We start from the raw sequence: 23,933 nt of genomic DNA on the forward strand, positions 1-23,933 counted from the left end.
TTGACCATTGCCAGTGGCCAATAGCGCAGCAGTGCGCTGCGGATTGACAGTCACGAAACGGTAATAAGAGTTTTAATCCGAAATCATATCAACAAAAACCGCATGTTGTTTGTCCTGAAATTTCTTCACATTTGTCAACAAAACATGAACAGAAATCTTGTTTGGATCAGACGTTAAACTCCTAGTCAACGTTGGGAATTGTTACATGGATGAGTTCGGGTTTTTTGTTGTTGGGATAAACGGTTCTCTGTGCCTTTGATTATATCTGTTGCCAACAGTTGTTGCGCTCTCGACGGGATCATCTATCATTGCCATGGCGGATCGATCAACCATGTCCGAGCAGGACAATCATTTGACGGAGAAAGAGATTTGTTCAGATTCGGAAACTGCTGACTGTCTGGAAGAAGAAGCTTTTGTCTTCGGAGAGGGTCTGGAACTGAACCGATTTGATGGATTGCCCTTCTCCTCTCGATATTATAAACTACTGCAAGAGAGAAAGTCTCTACCTGTTTGGAAAGCTAGAGAGGAATTTTTGGATATCCTGGTGAACAATCGACTTGTTATAGTATCTGGTACAACTAAAACTGGGAAAAGTACACAGGTGAGTTGGGAATTAATACGAGAGTGTTCAAGATCTAAAATGTGATTTTCAATGAATTTTAATAATAATAAAGAATAACAATATTTCCCCTTTGATTCCCAATACAGTATCTAGTATTTATATAATTATGTATTTTTTAGTTGCAAATTTGTTAATTTGTATAGTAGCATACAGTCCATAGATGACACGTGGAAGATATCTAATAGGGCAACAACGAGGCCATACATTAAACATTAGTTCCATACAAAACCATGTCAGCTACTTCATAGTCTGTTACCTATAAACCTTTTTAATGTCCTGCTATGAACCTTTTTTTTTCTCCAGATCTCATCCACATCATAATTCCTTACACTGGAGTTTTTCCATATAAGGGTAGTATAGAGTTGTTATTGAATCAAAATGTGACAGTATTCAAGTAAGAAACTTCTGCCAGGATCTTGTTGTAAAGTGTTAAATGCCAGCCGGCTGCATTGGGAAGGTCAGTCTCAACTGGGACCCTTATAAATATAGCTCCAGCCTGCAGGGAACCTGATATTAATACCATTAGCTGTGTTTTTGTCCCAAATGGCACCCTATTGCCTATGTAGTGCACTACTTTTGTCCTGGACCCTGTAGGATCTGGTCAAAAGTAGTGCACTACACAGGGAACATCATGCTATTTGGGACAGTCTCCTATGTCTTAGACCCTGAAGCTACACATATGACTTTAGATATGACTCTGTTTACTTACAGCAGAATCCACTAGCCTGGTCCCAGATCTGATCTCACCTAGCCTGGTCCCAGATCTGATCTCACCAGCCCTGGTCCCAGATCTGATCTCACCTAGCCCTGGTCCCAGATCTGATCTCACTTAGCCCTGGTCCCAGATCTGATCTCACCTAGCCTGGCCCAAGATCTGATCTCACCTAGCCTGGCCCAAGATCTGATCTCACCTAGCCTGGTCCCAGATCTGATCTCACCTAGCCTGGTCCCAGATCTGATCTCACCTAGCCTGGTCCCAGATCTGATCTCACCTAGCCTGGTCCCAGATCTGATCTCACCTAGCCTGGTCCCAGATCTGATCTCACCTAGCCTGGTCCCAGATCTGATCTCACCTAGCCTGGTCCCAGATCTGATCTCACCTAGCCTGGTCCCAGATCTGATCTCACCTAGCCTGGTCTCAGATCTGATCTCACCTAGCCCTGGTCCCAGATCTGATCTCACCTAGCCCTGGTCCCAGATCTGATCTCACCTAGCCCTGGTCCCAGATCTGTTGGTGCTTCTGCCTGCTCCATTGTGAAGCCGTGGCCAGAGAGCAGAAGCAGACAGGCATCCAGGTTAATAATCCACTCCTTTCGTATGATGACTGAGATCATGGGTTTAATATGACCAAATACCTGTAAATACCCCAATTCCCATTAGTCATGTATGCATCAATTTAGTAGTTCACATCCCCCAACCTAACCCAGTTGTCCATTGAGTCTGGGAACAGATGGGAGTATTGAATGGCCTCTCCCTCTCACTGTAATCTGATTTAAATGTTTTCGAAAGCAGAAATAGGAGCACATGGTTTATGAGAATATGGCTCTTCATTCCAGGGGTTGTGCACTGTGCCGTGTCTCTGTTTGAGCCAGATATGTTTTAAACAAAAATCCATTTGATCTGGGAAGAACCTTTTTTATTTTACCTTTATTTCACTAGGCAAGTCAGTTTAAGAACAAATTCTTATTTACAATGACGGCCTCCCCTGGCCAAACCCAGACGACGCTGGGCTAATTGTGCGCCGCCCTATGTGACTCCCAATCACGGCCGGTTGCAATACAGCCTGGAATCGAACCAGGGTGTCTGTAGTGACGCCTCTAGCACTGAGATGCAGTGCCTTAGACCGCTGTGCCACTCGGGAAGTTGATGCAAGTTCCATGGGATCTCTTTCCTGCAGTGCTACCAAAAACATAGTTCAATTAGATTCTAGAACTACAAGTATAAACTTCAGAAAGGATTGTTGGTATTTTTTGCCTGTGTGCTACACAGGGAATGTCCCTAGGTGCAGAATGACACTGATTGTGGCTAAATTGATTATATGGCTATGAAGGTCCCCTACCCACAGTCACATTCACGGCTCTGGCTCTGTGAATGCCCTTCTCCAAGGCAAGAAGGGCATTTTATGCCATCAAAAGGAACGTAAAATTCGACATACCAATTAGGATCTGGATAAAAAATACTTGAATCAGTTATAGAACTCATTGCCCTCTATGGTTGGGAGGTCTGGGGTCCGCTCACCAACCAAGAATTCACAAAATGGGACAAACACCAAATTGAGACTCTGCATGCAGAATTCTGCTAAAATATCCTCCGTGTACAACGTAGAACACCAAATAATGCACGCAGAGCAGAATTAGGCCGATACCAGCTAATTATCAAAATCCTGAAAATAGCCGTTAAATTCTACAACCACCCAAAAGGAAGCGATTCCCAAACCTTAAATAACTCCATCCCTCCCTCCCTTTCCCCATCCCTCCCTCCCTTTCCCCATCCCTCCCTCCCTCCCTCCCTCCCTCCCTCCCTCCCTCCCTCCCTCCCTTTCCCCATCCCTCCCTCCCCTCCCTCCCTCCCTCCCTCCCTCCCTCCCTCCCTCCCTCCCTCCCTCCCTCCCTCCCTCCCTCCCTCCCTCCCTCCCTCTGGCCTCCAGCTGTTAGGCACTAATCCTCTAGAGCTGTCACTTGCTGCCACAGCAGTTTAGCATAACACAATTAGTAGAAGCTGGTCCTTGTCGCTAGTGTGACACCGGCTCCGCGTCGCAGTCGGCACCGGCTCCGCGTCGCGGGTCGACACCGGCTCAGCGTCGCGGTCGACACCGGCTCAGCGTTGCGGTCGACACCGGCTCCGCGTTTGAGTCAGGTCACTCTGGTGGATTCACTAGAATGCATAATGATTGGATGGATGAATACCCTTTGATAATGTGGGGCTGAAATTGTTTGAAATTGAATTTCTATATGATCAACTAAAATGTCTCCATCTGTCAGATCCCCCAGTGGTGTGCAGAGTTCTGCCTGTCGGCCCAGTACCAGCACGGCATGGCATTGTCTACCCAGATCCACTCACAGCAGGCGGTAGACCTGGCCCTCAGGGTGGCTGATGAGATGGACGTCAACATTGGACATGAAGTGGGTTACAGCATCCCTCTGGAGACATGTTGTTCTACTGACACTGTTCTCAGGTCTGGATCTAACACACACACACACTGTTCTCAGGTCTGGATCTAACCCACACACACACACACTGTTCTCAGGTCTGGATCTAACACACACACACACACACTGTTCTCAGGTCTGGATCTAACCCACACACACACACTGTTCTCAGGTCTGGATCTAACCCACACACACACACTGTTCTCAGGTCTGGATCTAACCCACACACACACACTGTTCTCAGGTCTGGATCTAACACACACACACACACACACACACACACACACACACACACACACACACACACACACACTGTTCTCAGGTCTGGATCTAACACACACACACACACTGTTCTCAGGTCTGGATCTAACACACACACACACACACTGTTCTCAGGTCTGGATCTAACACACACACACACACACTGTTCTCAGGTCTGGATCTAACACACACACACACTGTTCTCAGGTCTGGATCTAACACACACACACACACTGTTCTCAGGTCTGGATCTAACACACACACACACACTGTTCTCAGGTCTGGATCTAACACACACACACACACACACACACACACACACACTGTTCTCAGGTCTGGATCTAACCCACACACACACACTGTTCTCAGGTCTGGATCTAACCCACACACACACACTGTTCTCAGGTCTGGATCTAACCACACACACACACACACTGTTCTCAGGTCTGGATCTAACCCACACACACACACACACACACACACACACACACACACACACACACACACACACACACACACACACACACACTGTTCTCAGGTCTGGATCTAACACACACACACACACACTGTTCTCAGGTCTGGATCTAACACAACACACACACACACACTGTTCTCAGGTCTGGATCTAACACACACACACACACACTGTTCTCAGGTCTGGATCTAACACACACACACACACACTGTTCTCAGGTCTGGATCTAACACACACACACACACACTGTTCTCAGGTCTGGATCTAACACACACACACACACCTGTTCTCAGGTCTGGATCTAACACACACACACACACACACTGTTCTCAGGTCTGGATCTAACACACACACACACACACTGTTCTCAGGTCTGGATCTAACACACACACACACACACCCTGTTCTCAGGTCTGGATCTAACCCACACACACACACTGTTCTCAGGTCTGGATCTAACACACACACACACACACTGTTCTCAGGTCTGGATCTAACACACACACACACACACACTGTTCTCAGGTCTGGATCTAACACACACACACACACACTGTTCTCAGGTCTGGATCTAACACACACACACACACACATGTTCTCAGGTCTGGATCTAACACACACACACACACACTGTTCTCAGGTCTGGATCTAACACACACACACACACACTGTTCTCAGGTCTGGATCTAACACACACACACACACACCTGTTCTCAGGTCTGGATCTAACCCACACACACACACTGTTCTCAGGTCTGGATCTAACACACACACACACACACACACTGTTCTCAGGTCTGGATCTAACCCACACACACACACACTGTTCTCAGGTCTGGATCTAACACACACACACACACACTGTTCTCAGGTCTGGATCTAACACACACACACACACACTGTTCTCAGGTCTGGATCTAACACACACACACACACACTGTTCTCAGGTCTGGATCTAACCCACACACACACACTGTTCTCAGGTCTGGATCTAACACACACACACACACACACTGTTCTCAGGTCTGGATCTAACACACACACACACACACTGTTCTCAGGTCTGGATCTAACACACACACACACACTGTTCTCAGGTCTGGATCTAACACACACACACACACTGTTCTCAGGTCTGGATCTAACACACACACACACACACTGTTCTCAGGTCTGGATCTAACACACACACACACACACACTGTTCTCAGGTCTGGATCTAACCCACACACACACACACACACACACACACACACACACACACACACACACACACACACACACACACTGTTCTCAGGTCTGGATCTAACACACACACACACACACACACACTGTTCTCAGGTCTGGATCTCATATACATACATACACACAGACACACAGACACATACACACACAGACACACACACACACACACACCTCCCGAGTGTCGCAGTGGTCTAAGGCACTGCATCATGGTGCTAGCTGTGCCACTAGAGATTTTGGGTTCGAGTCCAGGCTCTGATGCAGCCAGCTGTGACTGGGAGACCCATGGGGCGGCGCACAATTGGCCCAGCATCGTCCGGGTTAGGGGAGGGTTGGGTCGGCAGGGAAGTCCATGTTCCATCACGCACTAGCGACTCCTGTGGCGGGCCGGGCGCAGTGCACGCTGACACTGTCGCCAGGTGTACGGTGTTTCCTCTGACACATTGGTGTGGCTGGCTTCCGGGTTGGATGGGCATTGTGTCAAGAAGCAGTGTGGCTTGGTTGGGTTGTGTTTCTAAGGACGCTTGGCTCTCGACCTTCACCTCTCCCGAGTCCGTACGGGAGTTTCAACGATGAGGTTACCTCATCGTTGAACTGTAACTACCAATTAGATACCACGATACCACGGGAGAAAAAGGGGTACATTTTTATTAAATAAAAACCCTAACTCAGATTTTGTATTTTACCTTTATTTAACTAGGCAAGTCAGTTAAGAACAAATTCTTATTTACAATGACACACACACACACACACACACACACACACACACACACACACACACACACACACACACACACTGTTCTCAGGTCTGGATCTAACCCACACACACACACACTGTTCTCAGGTCTGGATCTAACACACACACACACACACTGTTCTCAGGTCTGGATCTAACACACACACACACACACACTGTTCTCAGGTCTGAATCTAACACACACACACACTGTTCTCAGGTCTGGATCTAACACACACACACACACTGTTCTCAGGTCTGGATCTAACACCACACACACACACTGTTCTCAGGTCTGGATCTAACCCACACACACACACACACACACACACACACACACACACACACACACACTGTTCTCAGGTCTGGATCTAACACACACACACACACACACACACACACACGGACTCGGGAGAGGTGAAGGTCGAGAGCCAAGCGTCCTTAGAAACACAACCCAACCAAGCCACACTGCTTCTTGACACAATGCCCATCCAACCCGGAAGCCAGCCACACCAATGTGTCAGAGGAAACACCGTACACCTGGCGACAGTGTCAGCGTGCACTGCGCCCGGCCCGCCACAGGAGTCGCTAGTGCGTGATGGAACATGAACTGTAACTACCAATTAGATACCACGATACCACGGGAGAAAAAGGGGTACATTTTTATTAAATAAAAACCCTAACTCAGATTTTGTATTTATTTAACTAGGCAAGTCAGTTAAGAACAAATTCTTATTTACAATGACGGGGTTAAATGCCTTGTTCAGGGGCAGAACGACAGATTTGTACCTTGTCAGCTCGGGGATTTGAACTTGCAACCTTTCGGTTACTAGTCCAATGCTCTAACCACTAGGCCAAGCTGCCGCCCCAATGAGCTCCAGGTACAGATGCTGCTGAAGGAGATATCTCAATAACCACATTAACATACTACTACCACTAGCATCCATAGACAATACATCTCTACATACTAAGTAGCATGCAAGTATGTACACTACATGACCAAAAGTATGTGGACACCTGCTCGTTCAACATCTCATTCCTAAATCCTGGGTATTAATATGGAGTTGGTTCCCCCTTTGCTGCTATAACAGCCTCCACTCTTCTGGGAAGGCTTTCCACTAGATGTTGGAACATTGCTGCAGGGACTGACTTCTATTCAGCCACAAGAGCATTAGTGAGGTCAGGGGCACTGATGTTAGGCGATTTAAGCCTGGCTCGCAGTCAGCGTTCCAATTCATCCCAAAGGTGTTCGATGGGGTTGAGGTCAGGGCTCTGTGCAAGCCAGTCAAGTTCTTCCACACCAATCTTGACAAACCATTTCTCTATGGACCTCGCTTTGTGCACGGGGGCGTTATCATGCTGAAACAGGAAAGGGCCTTCCCCAAACTGTTGCCATGACGTTGGAAGAACGGAATCATCTAGAATGTCATTGTATGTTGTAGTGTTAAGATTTCCCTTCACTGGAACTAAGGGGCCTGAACCATTATTCCTCCTCCACCAAACTTTACAGTTGGCACTATGCATTCAGGCAGGTAGCGTTCTCCTGGCATCCGCCAAACCCAGATTTGTCCGTCAGACTTCCAGATGGTGAAGCGGGATTCATCACGCCAGAGAACGCGTTTCCACTGCTTCAGAGTCCAAAGGCAGCGAGCTTTACACCACTCCAGCCGACGCTTGGCATTGCGCGTGGTGATCTTAGGCTTGTGTGCGGCTGCTCGACCATGGAAACCCATTTCATGAAGCTGCCGAAGAACAGTTGTTGTGCTGAAGTTGCTTCCAGAGGCAGTTTGGAACTCGGTAGTGAGTGTTGCAACCGAGGACAGACGATTTTTAAGCACTTTAGCACTCGGGGGTCCCGTTCTGTGAGCTTGTGTGACCTACCACTTCACGGCTGAGCTTTTGTAGTTCCTACATGTTTCCACTTTACGATAACAGCACTTACAGTTGACCAGGGCAGCTCTAGCAGGGCAGAAATGTTACGAATTGACTTGTTGGAAAGGTGGCATCCTATGACGGTGCCATGTTGAAAGTTCTTCAGTAAGGCCATTCTACTGCCAATGTTTAGCTATGGAGATTACATGGCTGTGTACTCGATTTTATACACCTGTCAGCAACGGGTGTGGCTGAAATAGCCGAATCCACTAATTTGAAGGGGTGTCCACATACTTTTGTATATATGGTGTATATCGGCACTCACTTCTGGTCTCCACGCTCCATACTGGTATTGAGTGCATAGCGTGTATTGATCGACATTGAAAGATGTTACCATCTGCATCATTAGTTAACTCAGTTCTGGTCCACTCCAGGTTCTGTACAGATGCCCTGCTACTGAGGGAGATGATGTCTGATCCCATGTTGGAACACTACGGGGCCATCGTCATCGACCAGGCTCATGAGAGAACCGTCAGCACAGACATACTGCTGGGACTGCTCCAGGTATGGTGGGAATGACCTTTTGTGACCTTTGTTTAAAAGTGGCACTCAGTATAATAGGATCTGTTGGATTATATAGATTTCTATTCTAGGGGTATTATTCCAGAAAGCAGGATTAAGGAGTGAGCAAGATGTTAAGTCAGATCTCAAGGAAGGAAGGAAGGAAGGAAGGAAGGAAGGGAGAGAGAGAGAGAGAGAGAGAGAGAGAGAGAGAGAGAGAGAGAGAGAGAGAGAGAGAGAGAGAGAGAGAGAGAGAGAGAGAGAGAGAGAGAGAGAGAGAGAGAGAGAGAGAGAGAGAGAGAGAGAGAGAGAGAGAGAGAGAGAGAGAGAGAGAGAGAGAGAATATATTTTTTCTCTCTGGAATACCAGCTGATTTGATGTTAATCTACACTGATTTGATTTTTGTTTTTTTAAGTTCTGTGTACACAAGTTAAATTCCTAGTAACAGCAGTTTGTTGCATGTCAATAAAGTTTTGTTGTTGTGATTGTGCAGGACATCCTGGTCCACAGACCAGACCTGAGGGTGGTGATTCTGACTGTGTCCTCCATGACAGACAGGCTCCGGGCCCACTACGGTAGTGGAACGACCCTCCTATATGTTTCATTGATTTTTTTTCATGGGAAAAGATGCACTTTGTAACAACTCAGGGGGAATAACACATGGTCCCTGTTGTTGTGTTATCAGATGATTAGAAGAATGGAGGTTGTGGCGTCTGATATATTATTTATTGATCTTTACTCAAAGCATTGTGGGGATACTTTATTGATCACTACCTCTGTTACTCCATTAGAACATGAGTAAAACATGGAACGGAATTCTGACTGTTTCAGTTATCAATATAATGATAACACGGACTGGACTAACAGTAATGTTCACTGTCGTTACAGGTAGTAACGTCCCTGTGGTCAGTCTGGAGGGCCTCTGTCCAGCTGAGGTGATCTACAGTAACTGTAGTAGTAAAGACTACTTCTACTCTGCTCTAAGATTGGTACTGGAGATTCACCGCACCAAGGAGGAGGGAGATGTGGTGCTGTTCTTGGCCTCAGCTCAGGTGAGACAATTTACACAGTTCAACAGCGATGATGGTGCGGTATTTGTCCGTAACTCGATTACTTGCTTGTTTTTGGTGGTGCTATGTTCTGAATGATGGCATGCCATAGCTCTCTGTCCTTAAGCAGGAGCGCTGTCCTTAAGCAGGAGCTCTGTCCTTAAGTAGGAGCTCTGTCCATAAACAGCATTTCTGTCACAATGTTATCTTTTTTTAATAATGTGTGGTGTGTACTTGCATTAATTGAATTTAGATGGCAAAACAACATTCCAGATCATTTCCCCCGTCTCGTCTGCCACTGTCTGCCTTTGTTTTTATGTGCTTTAGTGTGTTTGACTGTGATGGCTAGTGGTCTGTTGGAATGACAAAGCGTTTTTGAAATGCCTTGTTGTCCTTGACCATATATGTACGACAATTAGCTTAAAGCCTGTCAATAGGGATGTCAACTCAGCCTTTTTCTATTGGTGGGTCTGAGAGCAAAATGTGCTAACTTTTTATGACATGATAAAAGCCCTCTCTTCCCCTCACATTGAACCATCCAGCCTGGAGTGTAATGGTCAAGTAGCAGACACTATTATCCTAAGAGACTCGCGGTACAGTGAGTGCATCAATTTTTTTTAGACGTGATCCCTGCAGGAATTGAACCCATGACCTTGGGGCCATGCTAACCAGTAGCCACACAGGACTAGTCGTATGGTGCTGTCAACACTTCTCACACTGTGTTGCCCCTCCCACAGGAGGTTGTCTGTGCCCGTGCTATCCTCCAGAGAGAGGGTACCAGACTGGGGGCAGCCCTGGGGGAGCTGGTGCCCGTGGTCTTGTGCCCTGGGCAGGGTCGGGCACCCTCTCTCCTGGGGGAGGGGATGGGGAGTAGGGGAACAGTTACGACCAGGGGCCGGAGGGTTTTCCTCTCCACAAGCCAGGGAGAGGACATGTTCTGGGCTGTAGACTCTGTTAACTTTGTCATCGACGCAGGAGTGGAGAAAAGATATGTGAGTTTAATCCCCATAAAACAAGCATTGCATGTTAGTTTAGAAATGTATGCCAAGGCTATGACCATAGATATCCTATTAAATGAGTTAATTAATGACATTATTAAATAGTTATATGTCTTTCTATGGCTGTGGCTAACCTGTCCTTTTTAAAAATGTATTATTTCAACAAGGTGTATAATCCCAGGATAAGGGCCAACTCTGAAGTACTACGATCCATCAGCAGATGCCAGGCAGACATCAGGAAGCAGCTGACTGGACCCACAGGTACTGACGTCAGGAAGCAGCTGACTGGACCGACAGGTACTGACATCAGGAAGCAGCTGACTGGACCGACAGGTACTGACATCAGGAAGCAGCTGACTGGACCCGACAGGTACTAACTACCTGTCATCTCTCCTTGATGTGATTCAGTTGACTTGCATCGGTTGTTGGTTAGATCCAAGTCTTTTTCACTCAGGGCCCCCCTTCCAGCATTGGGGAACACAACCCCCCCCCACGCATTAAGAAGGAAAGAACTTCCACAAATTAACTTTTAACAAGACACACCTGTTAATTGAAATGCATTCCAGGTGACTACCTCATGAAGCTGGTTGAGAGAATGCCAAGAGTGTGCAAAGCTGTCATCAAGGCAAAGGGTGGCTACTTTGAAGAATCTCAAATAAATATTAAATATATTTGTATTTGTTTAACGTGATTCCATATGTGTTATTTCATAGTTTTGATGTCTTCACTATTATTCTACAATGTAGAAAATAGTCCAAAAAAAAAGTAAAACCCTTGAATGAGTAGGTGTTCTAAAACTTTTGACTGTGTGTGTGTGTGTGTGTGTGTGTGTGTGTGTGTGTGTGTGTGTGTTTTTTGATTGATTGATTGATTGATTTCGGAGGTAATAACGTTGTCTGTCTGTTTGTCCAGGGAAGTGTTTCTGCCTGTACCCTGAGGAGAGAGTACTCCCCATAGAGACATCCCCTCAGATCCTGGAGACCAACCTCACCTCTACCATCCTCTTCCTCAAGAGGATGAAGATTGCAGGGCTGGGACACTGTGACTTCATCACCAGACCAGGTCAGCCTACCAGACAGACATCCTACATGGTACTATAGTAGGACAGCTACTTGGCCTGTCCACCGGGGGCTACTTGGCCTGTCCACCAGGGGGGGTACTTGGCCTGTCCACCAGGGGGGTACTTGGCCTGTCCACCGGGGGCTACTTGGCCTGTCCACCAGGGGGCTACTTGGCCTGTCCACCAGGGGGTACTTGGCCTGTCCACCAGGGGGTACTTGGCCTGTCCACCAGGGGGCTACTTGGCCTGTCCACCAGGGCTACTTGGCCTGTCCACCAGGGGTACTTGGCCTGTCCACCGGGGGCTACTTGGCCTGTCCACCGGGGGCTACTTGGCCTGTCCACCAGGGGTACTTGGCCTGTCCACCGGGGCTACTTGGCCTGTCCACCGGGGGCTACTTGGCCTGTCCACCGGGGGGCTACTTGGCCTGTCCACCAGGGGGTACTTGGCCTGTCCACCAGGGGGTACTTGGCCTGTCCACCAGGGGCTACTTGGCCTGTCCACCAGGGGCTACTTGGCCTGTCCACCGGGGGTACTTGGCCTGTCCACCGGGGGCTACTTGGCCTGTCCACCGGGGGCTACTTGGCCTGTCCACCGGGGGTACTTGGCCTGTCCACCAGGGGGTACTTGGCCTGTCCACCGGGGGCTACTTGGCCTGTCCACCGGGGGGGTACTTGGCCTGTCCACCGGGGGGTACTTGGCCTGTCCACCAGGGGTACTTGGCCTGTCCACCGGGGGCTACTTGGCCTGTCCACCGGGGGCTACTTGGCCTGTCCACCGGGGGCTACTTGGCCTGTCCACCAGGGGGCTACTTGGCCTGTCCACCAGGGGGCTACTTGGCCTGTCCACCAGGGGGCTACTTGGCCTGTCCACCGGGGGTACTTGGCCTGTCCACCGGGGGTACTTGGCCTGTCCACCAGGGGGTACTTGGCCTGTCCACCAGGGGGCTACTTGGCCTGTCCACCGGGGGCTACTTGGCCTGTCCACCGGGGGCTACTTGGCCTGTCCACCGGGGGGTACTTGGCCTGTCCACCAGAGGGTACTTGGGAAGACTCATGAGACCATAGGCTTACAGGAGAGGGTACTTCAGGGCTACTCCGGGCAGAGCAAAATGTACTTGGTGGTACTGGAAATGAAAAAAAGGAATTGAACCAAACTACCAATCAATCAAATGTATCTATAAAGCCCTTTTTACATGAGCAGATGTCACCAACTGCTTATACAGAAACCCGGCCTAAAATCCCAAACAGAAAGCAATGCAGAAGCATGACTAGAAACCCTGGTTGTATCTGGGTCCAGGTTATTAGACTGTGGTCGGGAGGTGACCACAGAGACCCTAATTAAATGTGTTATAATATGTCATTCTAATGGATCTGACCCTGTGTAATCTGTGCTGTAACTAGGGTTGCAAAATTCCAGCAACTTTCCCTCAAATTCCCAGGTTTTCCAGAAAATCAGGAGGGAATAAACAGGATATCTGGAATCCTCCGAACCAGGAATTCTGGGAAACCTGGGCATTTTGGGAAAGTTAGCAGAATTTTGCAACCGTAGCTGAAACTGTAGAGTGGTACAGTGTACAGGAAGGGTTTTGTCCTGGGTAGTGGTCTGATGGAGGGCTATGTGCCGTGCTCTGTCCTGTTTAGAGGCAGTCAGTCGTGCTTTAGTAGAGCTGACAGTGGCCTGCCAGGGACCATTGTCTGGGAGCCTCGACCCACCCGGCTGTCGCTGCATGGGGAGAGCTGAGGACAGTGACAAACTGCATCCCAAATGGCTCCCTATTCGCTATATAGTGCCCTACTCTGGTCAAAAGGTAGCGCCCTACTCTGGTCAAAAGGTAGCGCCCTACTCTGGTCAAAAGGTAGCGCCCTACTCTGGTCAAAAGGTAGCGCCCTACTCTGGTCAAAAGGTAGCGCCCTACTCTGGTCAAAAGGTAGCGCCCTACTCTGGTCAAAAGATAGCGCCCTACTCTGGTCAAAAGGTAGCGCCCTACTCTGGTCAAAAGGTAGCGCCCTACTCTGGTCAAAATACTGATTCTGTATTCTTATGTCTTTTGACGTGTGCCATTTTTATTTTGTAGCTACATGGAGTGACCAGTTAAAGTAAGGCCCTCGATCTCTTGAGGAGCTGAACAGATACTATATGATCATAATCCAAAGCATCAACTGACAAGTCAGTTTGCTAAACAGGTGTTTTGCTCAGTCTTTTCTCTGTCATATATCTATTTTATTATCTATGATGTAAAGGATTATCTACTTCCTATCCAGATCTTCTCTTTTATTATCTATGATGTAAAGGATTATCTACTTCCTATCCAGATCTTCTCTTTTATTATCTATGATGTAAAGGATGATCTACTTCCCATCCAGATCTTCTATTTTATTATCTATGATGTAAAGGATTATCTACTTCCCATCCAGGTCTTCTCTTTTATTATCTATGATGTAAAGGATGATCTACTTCCCATCCAGATCTTCTATTTTATTATCTATGATGTAAAGGATAATCTACTTCCCATCCAGATCTTCTATTTTATTATCTATGATGTAAAGGATTATCTACTTCCCATCCAGGTCTTCTCTTTTATTATCTATGATGTAAAGGATGATCTACTTCCCATCCAGATCTTCTTTTATTATCGATTATCTAAATTGTCTACTTCCCATCCAGATCTTCTCTTTTATTATCTATTATCTAAATTGTCTACTTCCCATCCAGATCTTCTCTTTTATTATCTATTATGTAAAATGTCTACTTCCCATACAGATCCAGAGGTTCTGATGCAGTCGCTAGAGGAGCTGGATTACCTCGCAGCATTGGACGACGATGGGAACCTATCAGAGATCGGGATCATAATCTCTGAGTTGCCTTTGGACGCTCAGATGGCCAAGGCTCTGCTGGCATCCTGTGAGTTTGATTGTGTGAACGAGGTGGTGACCATCGCAGCTATGCTATCAGGTATGTAGTTTACACTCTTATGACCTTTGGCCCATTTTTAGTTTGATTCTATTTGATTCACTCAGGGTGGATTGCACCAACATGAATTAACTCTTAAACTGGGTTTAATCAAGGTTTATCTAGTAATGTTGTTGCACTGAACTTTAAACCTCGTTTTCAATAATCATAGTTCAATCTAATACTTATTCTACACTAAATTTAATTTAGAAATCAAACCAAGATCAAATTTAATCTTATTGTTTTAAAAACGAATTTAAATTCAGTTTTGGGATTAAATCTAAACTGCCACTGTTTAAAAGTCATTTGTATGTCCTTTATTTTCTTTGTGATTAACAATTTTATCTCCTGTGGTTTATCATGTTCATTAAAGTCATTTGACAGAAAAGTGCAATTAATTTCATCCTTAGCCTGAAGTGAAAAGTCACTTTGCTGGCTAGCTAGCAATGACCAGTTCTGGTTTGTTTCCATAGAATTACAACATATTGCTATGGTGAATCCATTAGGACACGTATCACTGATCATAGTTTAGTGATTTAACCTTTAGATGAACTAATCCAGTCTTAAAATTAAGTGGTGCAACACATCTTTGATGAACTATGAACGTAGATTTACAAAATCTAGATTAGGTCTAATCTAAAATGGATTTAAACCATGTTGGTGCAGAACACCCTCCATGTCTTGTAATGGGGTTAAACCCACACACTTATGTTAACATCCATAAAGCCTTTATAACCGCTACTGAAGATATTAGAATATCCATCATAAGCAGTCTTAACCATTATGGACAACAACATCGGCAGCTCTGACCTTTTGAATGTATAATCTGCCAGACAGTATATGATCTACTATATGGACATAGTCTAGTCTCTGATTTTTGGATATATAATCTGCCAGACAGTATAATCTGCCATGTGGACATAGTCTAGTCTCTGACCTTTGAATGTATAATCTCCCAGACTGTTTGATCTGCCATATGGACATAGTCTAGTCTCTGAACATTTGCAGTTGAAGCCTAGACGGCTGCTATTTCTCCCACTCAGACAATGAGCCACAAGGTACTATACGGGGAGAGTAGCTTGGTCAAACAATGCTAACCCTGTTGATATGTCTGTTTTAGCACCAATGCTAACCTCCCTATTGATTCTCTGTCTGTCTGCGTTAGCGTCAATGCTAACCTCTATTGATTCTCTGTCTGCATTAGCACCAATGCTATACTCCCTATTGATTCTGTCTGTCTGCGTTAGCACCAATGCTAACCGCCCTATTGATTCTGTCTGTCTGCGTTAGCACCAATGCTAACCACCCTATTGATTCTGTCTGTCTGCGTTAGCACCAATGCTAACCACCCTATTGATTCTGTCTGTCTGCGTTAGCACCAATGCTAACCACCCTATTGATTCTGTCTGTTTTGCGTTAGCTCCAAGCTGCTTCCTGGAGCCACCTGTTGGCAGGGCCCAAGAGGTACAACAGTGTCACAGAAAGTTCCGGCACCCTGAGGGAGACCACTTCACCCTCATCAACATCTACAACGCCTTCAAATACAGCCAGAGAGAGACATGTACGTTAGTTACCTCAAATACAGCCAGAGAAGGTCCCATGTGGCTCAGTTGGTAGAGCATGGTGTTTGCAACGCCAGGGTTGTGGGTTCGATTCCCACGAGGGACCAGTACGGAGAAAAACATGTATGAAATGTATGCATTCACTACTGTAAGTCGCTCTGGATAAGAGCGTCTGCTAAAATGACTAAAATGTAAATGTAGAAGGAGAAAGACAGTCAGTCACATCCATTGAGCTCAAAAAAGCATCACATTGTGAAATACTATACACTATACAGTGCCTTCGGTAAGTATTCAGACCCCTTGACTTTTCCACATTTTGTTAGGTTACAACCTTACTATAAAATGTATTCGTTTTTTCCCCTCATTTTTCCAAATGTATTAAAAATAAGTATTCAGACCCTTTGCTATGAGACTCGAAATTGCGCTCAGGTGCATCCTGTTTCCATTGATCATCCTTAAGCTGTTTCTACAACTTGGAGTCCACCTTTAGTAAGTTCAATTGATTGGACATGATTTGGAAAGGAACACACCTGTGTACATATACCGTTCCACAGTTGACAGTGCATGTCACAGCAAAAACCAAGCCATGAGTTCGAAGAAATTGTCCGTAGAGCTCTAAGACAGGATTGTGTCGAGGTACAGATCTGGGGAAGGGTACCAAAATATTTCTGCAGCATTGAAGGTCCCCAAAACACAGTGGCCTCCATCATTCTTAAATGGAAGAAGTTTGGAACCATCAAGACTCTTCCTAGAGCTGGCCGCCCGGCCAAACTGAGAAATCGAGGGAGAAGGGCATTGGTCACTAAGAGAGCTCCAGAGTTCCTCTGTGGAGATGGGAGAAACTTCCAGAAGGACAACCATCTCTGCAGCACTCCACCAATCAGGCCTTTATGGTAGAGTGGCCAGACGGAAGCCACTTCTCAGTAAAAGGCACATGACAGGCCGCTTGGAGTTTGCCAAAAGGCACCTAAAGGACTCAGACCATGACAAACAAGATTCTCTGGTCGGATGAAACTAAGATTGAACTCTTTGGCTTGAATGCCAAGCATCACGTCTGGAGGAAACCTGGCACCATCCCTACGGTGAAGCATGGTGGTGGCAGCATCCTGTTGTGGGAATGTTTTTCAGCGGCAGGGACTGGGAGAGTAGTCAGGATCGAGGGAAAGATGAACGGAGCAAAGTACAGAGAGATCCTTGATGAAAACTTGCTCCAGAGGACTCAGGACCTCAGACTGGGGCGAAGGTTCACCTTCCAACAGGACAACAACCCTAAGCACACAGCCAAGACAACACAGGAGTGGCTTCAGGACAAGTCTCTGAATGTCCTTGAGTGGCCCAGCTAGAGCCCGGACTTGAACCTGATCTAACATGTCTCGAGAGACCTGAAAATAGCTGTGCAGCAACACTCCCCATCCAACCTGACAGAGCTTGAGAGGATCTGCAGAGAAGAATGGGAGAAACTCCCTAAATACAGGTGTCCCAAGCTTGTAGCGTCATACCCAAGAAGACTCGAGGCTGTAATCATTGCCAAAGGTGCTTCAACAAAGTACTGGGTAAAGGGTCTGAATACGTATATAAATGTGATATTTCAGTTTTTTCTAAAAACCTGTTCTTGCTTTTTCATTATGGGGTAGTGTGTAGATTGATGAGGTAAAAAAAAAATAGAATAAGGCTGTAAAGTAACAAAATGTGGAAAAAGTCAAGGGGTCTGAATACTTTCCGAATGCGCTGTATGCATCTACAGTTGAAGTCGGAAGTTTACATACACTTAGGTTGGAGTCCTTAAAACTCATTTTTCAACCACTCCACAAATTTCTTGTTAACAAACTATAGTTTTGGCAAGTCGGTTAGGACATCTACTTTGTGCATGACACAAGTCATTTTTACAACACTTGTTTACAGACAGATTATTTCACTTATAATTCACTGTATCACAATTCCAGTGGGTCAGAAGTTTACATACACTAAGTTGACTGTGCCTTTAAACAGCTTGGAAAATTCCAGAAAATTATGTCATGGCTTTAGAAACTTCTGATGGGCTAATTGACATCATTTGAGTCAATTGAGTCAATCAACAGCTTGCTTTAAAAAAACATGTAAAAAACTATTTTGCAAAGGGTAAAGTCTATAATACATAGTCCACTCTGTTTATAACAGATTATAGTTTTTTGAAACAGAACTTTATTGAGATCAAATGTTTAATTGATGAGAATTTGCAGAATGTTGGCCAAAATCCACTGCCTGCCAGTGGGCTTCCTCTCACTACCATATTTGGCAGTGAGTGGAACCGCCAACTGGATGCTTCACGTTTTATACATCCTGTGAAATATGTCTCATTGTACTATCTGTGCTAGCACCACCATGTTTGTATTGTTCAATGTTGCTAGAATTACCTAATGTATGCTACAGGAAGGCAACAGGCCTCGGCCTAACTATCCCTTTTTGATTGGATCCATTTGGGCAGTGTGCGAATTACGCAATGACATCCGGGGGGGGGTCTCTATTTATGAATTTAATAATAGACGTCATTTAAATAAAAAATATTACCTTTTTAAAGTGGCATGAACACAGCCAGTCATGATATTTTCATCTGATTGTCAAATAAATCACTTCAAAAAGTAGGCTACCTGTGCGTGTTCGTCCACTCCAACATTCCATCATCCAAACTGCTTGTATAGCCAGCCTACTCACGCCATTTGAAGAATGGAAATAGACATCTCTTACAAAACACCAAAAAGTGTGCCCAATGACATTCAGCCATTGATTAGGCCTACATTAATTGATGTCTTGCAGACAAATTGATGTCTTTTGTAGCCTGGAAAGTTAATGCTTAGTCTTCACATATCGTGACATAAAACACTACCTTTCTTCCCTTACATTTATCACAGTGTTATGTCATTATTAAGCTTTTAACAATTTACTTGAACTTTGAAATAAACATACTTAAACCCTGTACGAATCATGGATCTTGGAGATCCGGGAAAATGCACTATGTAACAGTGTAACTATGCCTGCGTAATAGAGGTCGACCGGTTAATCGGAATGGCCGATTTAATTAGGGGCGATTTCAAGTTTCCATAACAATCGGTAATCTGCATTTTTGGACACCGATTATGTCCGATTGCATTGCACTCCATGAGGAGACTGCGTGGCAGGCTGACTACCTGTTATGCGAGTGTAGCAAGGAGCCATGGTAAGGTGCTAGCTAGCTAGCTAGCTAGCATTAAACTTATCATATAAAAACAATGAATCTTAACATAATCGCTAGTTAACTACACATGGTTGATATTACTAGTTTATCTAGCTTGTCCTGCGTTGCATATAATCGATGCGGTGCCTGTTAATTTGTCCTTGAATCATAGCCTACTTCGCCAAACGGGTGATTTAACAAGCTGTCGTTGCACCAATGTACCTAACCATAAACATCAATGCCTTTCTTAAAATCAATACACAAGTATATATTTTTAAACCTGCATATTTAGTTAATATTGCCTGCTAACATTAATTTCTTTTAACTCGGGAAATTGTGTCACTTTTCTTGCGTTCTGTGCAAGCAGAGTCAGGGTATATGCAGCAGTTTGGGCCGCCTGGCTCGTTGCGAACTATGTGAAGACCATTTCTTCCTAACAAAGACCGTAATTAATAAGCCAGAATTTTACATAATTATGACATAATGTTGAAGGTTGTGTAATGTAACAGCAATATTTAGACTCATGGATGCCACCCGTTAGATAAAATATGTAATGGTTCCGTATTTCACTGAAAGAATAAACGTTTTGTTTCCGGATTTGACCATATTAATGACCTAAGGCTCGTATTTCTGTGTGTTATTATAATTAAGTCTATGATTTGATAGAGCAGTCTGACTGAGCGGTGGTAGGCAGCAGCAGGCTCATAAGCATTCATTCAAACAGCACTTTCCTGCATTTGCCAGCAGCTCTTCGCTGTGCTTCAAGCATTGCGCTGTTTATGACTTCAAGCCTATCAACTCCCGAGATTAGGCTGGCAATACTAAAGTACCTATTAGAACATCCAATAGTCAAAGGTATATGAAATACAAGTGGTATAGAGAGAAATAGTCCTATAATAACTACAACCTAAAACTTCTTACCTGGTAATATTGAAGACTCATAGTTAAAAGGAACCACCAGCTTTCATATGTTCTCATGTTCTGAGCAAGGAACTTAAACATCAGCTTTTTTACATGGCACATATTGCACTTCTACTTTCTTCTCCAACACTGTTTTTTCATTATTTAAACCAAATTCAACATGTTTCATTATTTATTTGATACTAAATTGATTTTATTGATGTATTATATTAAGTTAAAATTTGTTCATTCCGTATTGTTGTAAGTGTGTGTGTGTGTATATATATATATATATATATATATTTGGTCCTCCAATAATCGGTATAGGCGCTGAAAAATCAGAATCGGTCGACCTCTACTGCGTAACATTTCATTATGTTTCAGCGTGAAAAGTTCTCAAGGGCACACAAATCCAAAATAATGTAGGCCTATGCCATTGCAAAATCGAATGCTTCTAACTGAATTTTAACCTCATCTGAGAGTCACGTTATAGGCCTACTGTCCTTAACGTATACTTGTTGGATGGATTGGCTGTGCATTTGTGTCTAATGGTAGGCTAGCTGTCTAGTGTCCCGTGTGGCTCAGTTGGTAGAGCATGGTGTTTGCAACGCCAGGGTTGTGGGCCAGTACGGGGGGGAAAATAATTTTAAAAAAATTTGTATGAAATGTATGCATTCACTACTGTAAGTCGCTCTGGATAAGAGCGTCTGCTAAATGACTAAAATGTAAATGTAAAAATTGGAGATGTACCTGTGGATGTATTTCAAGGCCTACCTTCAAACTCAGTGCCTATTTGCTTGACATCATGGGAAAATCAAAAGAAATCAGCCAAGAACTCAGAAAAAAAATTGTAGACCTCCACAAGTTTGGTTCATCATTGGGAGCAATTTCCAAATGCCTGAAGGTACCACATTCATCTGTACAAACAATAGTATGCAAGTATAAACACCATGGGACCACGCAGCCGTCATAACGCTCAGGAAGGAGACGCGTTCTGTCTCCTAGAGATGAACTACTTTGGTGCGAAAAGTGCAAATCAATCCCAGAACAACAGCAAAGGACCTTGTGAAGATGCTGGAGGAAACAGGTACAAAAGTATCTATATCCACAGTAAAACGAGTCCTATATTGACATAACCTGAAAGGCCGCTCAGCAAAGAAGAAGCCACTGCTCCAAAACCGCCATAAAAAAGCCAGGCTACGGTTTGCAACTGCACATGGGGACAAAGATCGTACTTTTTGGAGAAATGTCCTCTGGTCTAATGAAACAAAAATAGAACTGTTTGGCCATAATGACAATCGTTATGTTTGGAAGAAAAAGGGGGAAGCTTGCAAGCTGAAGAACACCCTCCCAACCATGAAGCATGGGGTGGCAGCATCATGTTGTGGGGGTGCTTTGATGCAGGAGGGACTGGTGCACTTCACAAAATAGATGGCATCATGAGAAAGGGAAATTATGTGGATATATTGAAGCAACATCTCAAGACATCAGTCAGGAAGTTAAAGCTTGGTCGCAAATGGGTCTTCCAAATGGACAATGACCCCAAGCATACTTCCAAAGTTGTGGCAAAATGGATTAAGGACAGCAAAGTCAAGGTATTGGAGTGGCCATCACAAAGCCCTGACCTCAATCCTATAGAAAATTTGTGGGCAGAACTGAAAAAGTGCGTGCGAGCAAGGAGGCCTACAAACCTGACTCAGTTACACCAGCTCTGTCAGGAGGAATGGGCCAAAATTCACCCAACTTATTGTGGGAAGGTTGTGGAAGGCTACCTGAAACATTTGACTTAAGTTAAACAATTTAAAGGCAATGCTACCAAATACTAATTGAGTGTATGTAAACTTCTGACCCACTGGGAATGTAATGAAAGAAATAAAAGCTGAAATAAATCATTCTCTCTACTATTATTATGTCATTTCACATTCTTAAAATAAAGTGGTGATCCTAACTGACCTAAGACAGGGACTTTTTTACTAGGATTAAATTGTGAAAAACTGAGTTTAAATGTATTTGGCTAAGGTGTATGTAAACTTCAGACTAACTGTATATGTATGTATACATTTAATTATATTCTACTTGATTCTATTCTCTTCTCCTCACTTCTAGCTGAATGTTTCTTCCTGTCATTCTAATATTCCCTCAGACTTCAGCGTAGAGAAGTGGTGCCAGGACTACCATCTAAACCACCGTGCCCTTCAGACAGCAGACGCCATCAGGTCAGAGTTGACTGACATCCTGAAGAGAATAGAGCTGCCCATCTCAGAGACGTCCTTCGGAACCAAGACCAACACGCTCAACATCAAGAGAGCTCTGCTGGCAGGGTTCTTTATGCAGGTCGGTGGACAATGGAGACCATAGTGCTAGTGTAGAGGACGTCCCACTGCTCGCTTAAGCGTGTTCCGTTTCCTCCCGGTTCCACTTCCAAACCCGAGGTTAGCAATACCAAGGTTCAATTCCCGAAGGGATCGCATACGTGACCGCCCTCCTGAAGCGGGTCACGCCACTGAAAGCTAGCTTTTTCGGCCGCGCAAGAGGCAGATCATAATCTGCTACGTTAGCAACGCCGAGGTTCAATTCCCGAACGGATCACATACACATTAAACATCTGAATGAACTCACCGTCCTGTAACTCACCGTCCTGTATGGAAGTCAGTGTCCTGTATGGAAGTCACTGTCCTGTCACTTTCCATGAAGTAATTTGCTTAATGGCAAATATGAACTTCCTTTATCCCTGTTTTAGATTGCCCGTGATGTGGATGGTTCAGGAAACTACTTCATGTTGACCAACAGGCACATGGCTCAGGTCCACCCTGCCTCCAGCTATGGGGCCAAGGCACATCAATTGGGTTTGCCAGAGTGGGTGCTGTTCCATGAGTATTCTCTCTCGGAAAACAACTGTATCCGGATAGTCTCTGAAATCTCCCCTGCAGTGTAAGTCAATGGGCCAAACCAAGGCTCTTTCTCAATGCATTTTCCCTTGACTCCTCATGTCCGTTCTTATGTGCTCTTTTTCAAAATGCATTGGATGAGGTGAGAGGCCCCTCCCCTCTAACCTTCTCATCCAATGACCCCCCGAGGCCCCTCCCCTCTAACCTTCTCATCCGAGGCCCCTCCCCTGTAACCTTCTCATCCAATGACCCCCAAGGCCCCTCCCCTCTAACCTTCTCATCCAATGACCCCCGAGGCCCCTCCTCCCTCCCTCCATCTAACCTTCTCATCCAAGAGGCCCTTCTCCCATCTAACCTTCTCATCCAATGACCCCCAAGGCCCCTCCTCCCATCTAACCTTCTCATCCAATTACCAG

The 23,933-nt window shown here is 45.3% G+C and overlaps 1 protein-coding gene across 1 annotated transcript in view; it reads left to right on the top strand.

Annotated features, from left to right (window-relative positions):
• LOC106593079 (putative pre-mRNA-splicing factor ATP-dependent RNA helicase DHX32) overlaps positions 1-23,933 on the top strand; it is a 25,247-nt gene continuing 1,314 nt past the window's right edge. Inside the window, exons 1-12 of the mRNA XM_045701162.1 lie at positions 1-601; positions 3,604-3,797; positions 8,792-8,921; positions 9,412-9,493; positions 9,807-9,970; positions 10,705-10,959; positions 11,133-11,226; positions 11,878-12,027; positions 14,789-14,980; positions 16,398-16,538; positions 22,773-22,963; positions 23,370-23,560. Of these exons, the coding sequence (XP_045557118.1) occupies positions 314-601; positions 3,604-3,797; positions 8,792-8,921; positions 9,412-9,493; positions 9,807-9,970; positions 10,705-10,959; positions 11,133-11,226; positions 11,878-12,027; positions 14,789-14,980; positions 16,398-16,538; positions 22,773-22,963; positions 23,370-23,560 (2,072 nt within the window). The 5' untranslated portion in view covers positions 1-313. The remainder of the gene's footprint in view (positions 602-3,603; positions 3,798-8,791; positions 8,922-9,411; positions 9,494-9,806; positions 9,971-10,704; positions 10,960-11,132; positions 11,227-11,877; positions 12,028-14,788; positions 14,981-16,397; positions 16,539-22,772; positions 22,964-23,369; positions 23,561-23,933) is intronic.

This window comes from Salmo salar, chromosome ssa18 (genome assembly GCF_905237065.1).
Source record: "Salmo salar chromosome ssa18, Ssal_v3.1, whole genome shotgun sequence".
Taxonomy (NCBI): Eukaryota; Metazoa; Chordata; class Actinopteri; order Salmoniformes; family Salmonidae; genus Salmo; species Salmo salar.